We start from the raw sequence: 7,806 nt of genomic DNA, 5'->3' as shown, positions 1-7,806 counted from the left end.
ACGTATTCAAAGTTTGAATGAGTCGTAGCTTGTATCAGTACTTAACATCTTTTTCATTGCTTAATTCTATTCCATTGTATGGATATATCACAATTTATTTATTAGTTGGCAACATTTTGGTCCTTCTCATTTGGATTATAATGAATACTGCTGCTACAAACATGGTATATAAGTGTTTATGTGAACTTATGTTTTTATTTCTCTTAGGTATACTGTATACATAGGAGGAGATTGCTGGTTCATGTAATAACTTAATGTTCAACAATTTGAGCTACTGATAGCCTGCTTTCTAAAGGGGCTATGTCTCTTAAATCCCCACCAGCAAAGTGTGAGTGTTCTAGTATCTCCACATTCTCATCAACACTAATTATTACCTTTTCAATTATAGCCATTCTAGTGGGTGGAAAATAGTATCTCATTTTTGGGTTGATGTGCATTTCGCTGATGGTTAATGATGTTGAACATGTTTCTATGTGCTTATGAGCCTTCTGTATATTATTTGTCTCATTATTTTATTTATTTATTATCTTATTATTACTAATATTATTATATTGAGTTACAACCATTCTTCATATATTCTAAATACAAGTCTTTTCCTTGCCAGATGTAAGATTCGCAAAAATTTTCTCCCATTCGATGAGTTTCTTTTCACTTTCTTGGTGGTGTCCTTAGACTCACACATTTTTAATTTTGATGATGTTCGATTTACCTTTTATTTCCTCTTTTTGCTTGTGCCTTTGGTATCATTTAAGATCAGGTATTTCTACCTAATCCAAAGTCGTGAAGATTTATACCTATGTTTTCTTCTAAGAGTTTTCTAGTGTTAAGTCTCACATTTAGGTCTTTGATACACTTTGAGGTAATTTTTATATGTAGTGTGAAGTAGGGATCTAGTTTTATTCTTTTGCATATGGATAGCCTGTTGTCTCAGCACCACTTGACGAAAAGATAATTTCTTCCCCCACTGATATATTAGCACCATTTTCAAAAACCAATTAACCATAAAAGTGAAGAGTATTGCTGGGCCCTCAATTTTGTTCTGATTTCATTTTTTTAATGCTGTCGTAAGTTGGATTTTTAAATAACATTTGTATTAATGCATTGATACTCTATAGAAACACATTCAATTTTTGTGTTTTGATCTTGTAGCCTACCAATGTGCTAAACTCATTTAGTATTAGTAGTTTAGTAGTTGCTAAACTCATTTAGTGTCCAGATAAAATATGCACACTGCTTAGATGTGCATAGTTCAGGAAAACAGGCAGTGCTTGAGCGTCCCTGAAGAGCACTGGGACTGCATGGAGCACTCGCAACTTTGAGGTGATGACTACAGGCTCCCGGTTGCAATAGACAGTAATAAACTCTGCTTCTTTGTATTCAAGAGATGTTCTGGACTCACGCAGGGAAACTCGGGCTAGGGAATGAAGATAATTTTAAATGCAACAACTCAGAGTCACCGATCCATAGTCTGGGAAAGTAAAACTTAGGAGCTTTGAGAGTTTAATTGTAATGCTGCTTTGGCACAGGTCTTTTACACATTGGAATTCTAATCATTCAGGGATTACCAATATTGTGCTACCTACTGTATTAATAAACAAAAAGGAAACTGGTCTCTATGAGAATCTCTACGTGGTGCCTTCAGACAAAACTTCACCAGGTTTAGAGAGAAAACCTCTGTCTCTACACCTCCATTCCCAGGGCGAGCTCACTCTCTGGCATCAAGTTCCCCGTGGTGAGTTTCCCTGCACAAAGGTCCAAGGGGAGAGGTATGGAGTGGGAGGCAGGGAGTCCAGTTCAGGATCGGGGATTCCAGGACGAGTAGGGAAGGGGAAGGGGCTGGGTGCAGCCTGGGAGTCTCTCTCTGGTTTCTACAGATAGATACTTGTCCAGGACTCAGGCAGACAGGGTGTCAAAGAGGCTTGATATAGGAAAAGAGGGATCAGGACGAAGTCCCAGGTCCTGGGCGTGGCTCTTAGGCTCTCAGGGCCTCGGGCCTTATCTGCATTGGGGAGGCGCTAGGTTAGGGATTCCCTATTCCCCTAGTTTCACTTCTCCCAACATGTGTCGAGTCCTTCTTCCAGGATACTCGTGACGCGTCCCAGGTCCCACTCTCCTGGGGTGTCGGATGTTTAGAGAAGCCAATCAGCGTCGCCGCGGTCTCAGTTCTAAAGTCCCCATGTAACCACCCGAACTCAGAGTCTCCTCAGACGCCGAGATTCGGTCATGGCGCCCCGAACCCTCCTCCTGCTGCTCTCGGGGACCCTGATCCTGACCCAGACCTGGGCGGGTGCGTGCGGGGTCGGGAGGGAATGGCCTCTGCGGGGAGGAGCGAGGGGACCGCAGGCGGGGGCTCAGGACCCGGGGAGCCGCGCGGGGAGGAGGGTCGGGCGGGTCTCAGCCTCTCCTCGCCCCCAGGCTTGCACTCCTTGAGGTACTTCAGCACCGCCGTGTCCCGGCCCGGCCGCGGGGAGCCCCACTTCATCTCCGTGGGCTACGTGGACAACACGCAGATCCTGCGGTTCAACAGCGACGCCGAGAGTCCGAGGATGGAGCCGCGGGCGCCGTGGTTGGAGCAGGAGGGGCCGGAGTATTGGGAAGAGCAGACAGGGCTCGCCAAGGCCAACGCACAGACCTTCCGAGGGTGCCTGCGGACCGTGCCCGGCTACTACAACCAGAGCGAGGCCGGTGAGTGGCCCCGGCCCGGGACGCAGGTCACGACCCCTCCGCATCCCCCACGGACGGCCCGGGTCTCCCCAAGTCTCTGGGTCCCAGATCCGCCCCGAGGCCGCGCGACCCGCCCAGACCCTCGACCGGAGAGAGCCCCAGGCGCCTTTACCCGGTTTCATTTTCACTTGAGGCCAAAGTCCTCGCGGGTTGGTCGGGGCGGGCCGGGGCTCGGTGGGCGGGGCTGACCGCGGGGGCGGGGCCAGGGTCTCACACCTTCCAGTGGATGTCTGGCTGCGACCTGGGGCCCGACGGGCGCCTCCTCCGCGGGTATCATCGGTTCGCCTACGACGGCCAGGATTACATCGCCCTGAACCGGGACCTGCGCTCCTGGATCGCGGCGGACACGGCGGCTCAGAACACCCAGCGCAAGTGGGAGGCGGCCCGCGAGGCAGAGCAGATAAGAGCCCACCTGGAGGGGACGTGCGTGGAGTGGCTCCGCAGATACCTGGAGAACGGGGAGGAGACGCTGCAGCGCGCGGGTACCAGGGGCAGTGGGGAGCCTTCCCCATCACCTCTAGATTGCCCGGGATGGCCTCCCATGAGGAGGAGAGGAAAATGGGATCAGCGCTAGAATGTCGCCCTCCCTTGAATGGAGAATGGCATGACTTTTCCTGATTTCCTCTGAGGGCCCCCTCTGCTCTCTAGGACAATTAAGGGATGACGTCTCTGAGGACATGGAGGGGAAGACAGTCCCTGGAATACTGATCAGGGGTCCCCTTTGACTCCTGCAGCAACTTTGGGCACTGTGAATTTTTCTCTCAGGCCTTGTTCTCTGCCTCACACTCAATGTGTCTGAAGGTCTGATTCCAGCTTTTCTGAGTCCCTCGGCCTCCAGTCAGATCAGGACCAGAAGTCCCTGTTCCTCCCTCAGAGACTAGAACTTTCCAAGGAATAGGAGATTATCCCAGGTGCCTGTGTCCAGGCTGGTGTCTGGCTTCTGTGCTCCCTCCCCCACCCCAGGTGTCCTGTTCACTCTCAGGGTAGTCACATGCGTGCTGCTGGGGTGTCCCATGAGAGATGCAAAGCGCCTGAATTTTCTGACTCTTCCCATCAGACCCCCCAAAGACACACGTGACCCATCACCCCGTCTCTGACCATGAGGCCACCCTGAGGTGCTGGGCCCTGGGCTTCTACCCTGCGGAGATCACACTGACCTGGCAGCGGGATGGGGAGGAGCAAACTCAGGACACCGAGCTTGTGGAGACCAGGCCAGCAGGAGATGGAACTTACCAGAAGTGGGGAGCTGTGGTGGTGCCTTCTGGAGAAGAGCAGAGATACACATGCCATGTGCAGCATGAGGGGCTGCCGGAGCCCCTCACCCTAAGATGGGGTAAGAAGGGGGATGAGGGGTCATGTCTGTTCTCAGGGAAAGTAGGAGCCCTTCTGGAGCCCTTCAGCAGGGTCATGGACCCTCATCTTCCCCTCCTTTCCCAGAGCCATCTTCCCAGTCCACCATCCCCATCGTGGGCATTGTTGCTGGCCTGGCTGTCCTAGCAGTTGTGGTCACTGGAGCTGTCGTCGCTGCTGTGATGTGGAGGAGGAAGAACTCAGGTAGGGAAAGGGTGAGGGGTGGGGTCTGGGTTTTCTTGTTCCACTGGGAGTTTCAAACCCCAGGTAGAAGTGTTCACTGCCTCATTACTGGGAAGCAGCATCCACACAGGGGCTAACCCAGCCTGGGGCCCTGTGTGCCGGCACTTACTCTTTTGTGTACCACATGTGACAATGAAGGACGGATGTATCACCTTGATGGTTGTGCTGTTGGGGTCCTGATTCCAGCATTCACGAGTCAAGGGAAGGTCCCTGCTAAGGACAGACCTTAGGAGGACAGTTGATCCAGGACACACAGCTGCTTTCCTCCTGTTTGCTGATCCTGCCCTGGGTCTGTAGTCATAGTTTTGGAAATTTCTTTTGGGTCCAAGACTAGGAGGTTCCTCTAAGATCTCATGACCCTGCTTCCTCCCAGTCCCCTCACAGGACATTTTCTTCCCACAGGTGGAAAAGGAGGGAGCTACTCTCCGGCTGCGTGTAAGTGGTGGGGGTGGGAGTGTGGAGGAGCTCACCCACCCCATAATTCCTCCTGTCCCATGTCTCCTGCGGGCTCTGACCAGCTCCTGTTTTTGTTCTACCCCAGCCAGCGACAGTGTCCAGGGCTCTGATGTGTCTCTCACTGCTTGAAAAGGTGAGATTCTTGGGGTCTAGAGTGGGGGATGGGGGAACAGAGGGGAAAGTCCTGCATAATGGAGATTCTTTGATTCGGACGTTTCGAGTGTGTGGTGGGCTGTTCAGAGTGTCATCACTTACCATGACTGACTTGAATTTGTTCATGACTGTTGTTTTCTGTAGCCTGAGACAACTGTCTTGTGTGGGACTGAGATGCAGGATTTCTTCACGCCTCCCTTTTGTGACTTGAAGAGACTCTGGCATCTCTTTCTGCAAAGGCATCTGAATGTGTCTGTGTCCCTGTTAGCATAATGTGAGGAGGTGGAGGGACAGCCCACCCCCGTGTCCACCGTGACTCCTGTTCCCACGCTGACCTGTGTTTCCTCCCCAGTCATCTTTCCTGTTCCAGAGAGGTGGGGCTGGATTTCTCCATCTCAGTCTCAACTTTATGTGCACTGAGCTGCAACTTCTTACTTCCTTACTGAAATTAAGAATCTGAATATAAATTTGTTTTCCCAAAGATCTGCTATGAGAAATTGATGGATTAATTAAATAAGTAAACCCTAGAATTTGAGAGAGCAAATAAAGACCTAAGAACCCTCCAGAATCTGCATGTTCGCTGTGTTGAGTCTGTTGCAGGTGGGGGTGGAGAAGGAGCCCAGTGTGTACGGGGCCTGTGCCTAGTTGCTGTTCAGTTCTTCATGGACTTTATAGGGTCAGTCCTCAGCTGGGTCACCTTCACTGCTCCATCGTCCTTGTCCCATCAGTGGAAACTTGTCCAGTGGGAACTGTGACCACAGAGGCTCAGACATCGCCCAGGGTGGCCCCTGAACACGGGGGTCTCTGTGCATTCTGAGACAAATTTTCAGAGTCATTCACCTCCTGCCCTGCTTCTAGAGCTTCTGTTCTGCTCTGCTCTCCTGCCCTCTCTCCCTGCCCTGGTTCTCGTGATCTTGATGCTGAATCCAATCCCAACTCATGAATCTATAAAGCACAGTCTAATTTAGACTTATGTTTCTCTGTGAAATTGGACCCATCATCAAGGACTGTTCTTTCTTGAAGAGAGAACCTGGATGTGAGCTGCAGTGTGCTGTGGGGGGTGGGCACCAAGGGAGTGATTGACTGTGGAAAACGATGAGGGCAAGGACTGAACCCTGGACCTCCAGTTGTAAGGGATGTGATCAGACCACACCCAGAGCAGACTGCACAGTTCTGACCCCAAGTCTAGAGGACACTTAGACAAGGAACTTCCATGTGTACAGGGATCACCTGGACGTGGTGCTGAGATCCAGGAAGTCTGAGTGGAGCTACAGATTCTGTATTTATGACAAGGCTGGAGTTCATGTTGCTGTTCTCCAGATTACACTTGGAGTATCAAGAACAGCAGGATCCCACATGTCTGAGCATCAGCCTCACCTCTAGGGCTTGTTATATAAACGATTCCTTGGTCGTATGCATAATACTCTGAGACAGGGGTTCTGGGGAGTGGCCTGAGTATTTTCTAAGCTCCAGCCAGCAATCCTGTTGCTCAGCCAGATTGGGAACCACTGAGATCAGAGAGTGCCCAGGGTGGGTGGATGGGGTGGGTTTTCAAACCTGTTAAAAAGAGGATTTTTCTCACAGTAAGAAAAGGGAGGATGTATATCATCAGTTATGAGATTTGACATTCCCTGTTGTTCCCTCCACAGTGGAGTAGAGGCCAGGTAGAGAATTCAGGATGTGGCTCTCACACAAGGAACACCTCTGAATGCCACTCTTTGACACCCATCCACAGACTCATTTCCCACTCACTTCTTGGAGCAAACTATGGAAAACAGATTTCTGTAATGTACACATAAAGTCGTATATCTGGTATTGGGGGCTAGTTTTATTGTGGGGAAGGCCACAGAAGCAGGCTGGAACCTACACATCCAGGAACAGAATCCACAGCCCACCCTGGATCAGGTCCCTCCTAGGAACAAATGCCCCTGCTGCTGAGCACAGATGCCACTGCTCACACCTCTGACACCCTGGTGCTGGACACTGGACCCTGAGGCCAGGACAGATGTCACTGCTGCACCTGGAAACTGGACATCACTACTGCCACTCAGCCATCTTTACTAAAATGTTTTCTGCACAGTCCCAGCCTCTCTTGTCACCTCATTCTGGCTCAGAGTCTGGCAGCGATATAGGAGTTAAGAAATTATTTGGACAGCTAGTGAGGGTACGGAAGGCTTTTAATGAAAAGCTGGCTCCAAATTATTTTCTTTTCTAACAAGGTGCAGCCTGTAATATCAAGCTTCAGACATAGACAAGTAAGCTGGAAGCTTGCACGGGTGAATGCCGGCAGCTGTGCAAATAGGAATCGGACACCTGGGACTGGGCATGATCACAATGGCGACTCCATCTTCCCTTCTCTTTGCCGGGCTCCTTCCTTACAGTAAGGAGCAGACAACATGGCGCTGGCCAAGTGGAAAGCCCATTTGCATAATAGGATGAGGGTGGGGTGAACAGCCTTCCACTTGCACTATGTAAATATCACACCTGGTCCAACCAACCTGTAGGCCCTACATAAATCAGACACCATCTCCTCAAGCCTGCCTGTAAAATCCGATGCACTCCCATTCCAGGCCGGAATTCCCTTTTGGGTGCCCCTCTCTCTCACAAGAAGAGAGCTGTTCCCCTTTGTCTTTCTTTTGCCTATTAAACGCTTTGCTCCTAAATTCACTCCTCGTGTGTCAGTGTCCTTAATCTTCTTGGCATGAGATGACACACCCTTAGTATTTACCTAGGACAGTGACACCTCTTCAGCAGGTGGTCATCAGACTGGTGGAGCTTAAGACGCATGTCCATGATCAACTGCATGGGTGACTGGAATGTTGTCCTCTTCCAGGGAGGGAGGTGGTGTCTGTCTCCTCTCAATATTTTACATGTTGTAAA

General features: G+C 50.5%; 1 protein-coding gene across 4 annotated transcripts; it reads left to right on the top strand.

Moving 5' to 3' along the window:
- Positions 1 to 2,163: 2,163 nt before the first annotated feature.
- On the top strand, positions 2,164 to 7,593 carry LOC119622861 (class I histocompatibility antigen, Gogo-B*0103 alpha chain-like). 4 transcript variants are annotated; one of them, XM_073005843.1, is made up of 8 exons: positions 2,164 to 2,287; positions 2,416 to 2,685; positions 2,931 to 3,206; positions 3,782 to 4,057; positions 4,162 to 4,278; positions 4,720 to 4,752; positions 4,859 to 4,906; positions 5,071 to 5,494. In XM_073005843.1, exons 1-7 carry the CDS (start codon positions 2,224 to 2,226, stop codon positions 4,900 to 4,902), a joined length of 1,080 nt encoding a protein of 359 aa, XP_072861944.1. In that variant the 5' UTR covers positions 2,164 to 2,223; the 3' UTR covers positions 4,903 to 4,906; positions 5,071 to 5,494. The 4 variants fall into 4 exon arrangements, with proteins under 4 accessions (XP_072861944.1, XP_072861942.1, XP_072861941.1 ...); XM_073005841.1 differs by lacking the exon at positions 5,071 to 5,494 and adding an exon at positions 7,146 to 7,593 and having other exon boundaries at positions 4,720 to 4,906; XM_073005840.1 differs by having other exon boundaries at positions 4,720 to 4,906.
- Positions 7,594 to 7,806: the final 213 nt, after the last annotated feature.

This window comes from Chlorocebus sabaeus, chromosome 17 (genome assembly GCF_047675955.1).
Source record: "Chlorocebus sabaeus isolate Y175 chromosome 17, mChlSab1.0.hap1, whole genome shotgun sequence".
NCBI lineage: Eukaryota > Metazoa > Chordata > Mammalia > Primates > Cercopithecidae > Chlorocebus > Chlorocebus sabaeus.
The sequence above is the reverse complement of the archived record's forward strand: the minus strand, read 5'-3'. Positions and strand labels throughout refer to the sequence as shown.

Coding starts and splice junctions, on each gene's coding strand:
- LOC119622861 (XM_073005841.1), top strand. CDS start 2,224: ATGGCGCCCCGAACCCTCCTCCTGCTGCTCTCGGGGACCCTGATCCTG. Junction 2,288..2,415: donor CCTGACCCAGACCTGGGCGG/GTGCGTGCGGGG, acceptor CCTCGCCCCCAG/GCTTGCACTCCTTGAGGTAC. Junction 4,058..4,161: donor GCCCCTCACCCTAAGATGGG/GTAAGAAGGGGG, acceptor CTCCTTTCCCAG/AGCCATCTTCCCAGTCCACC.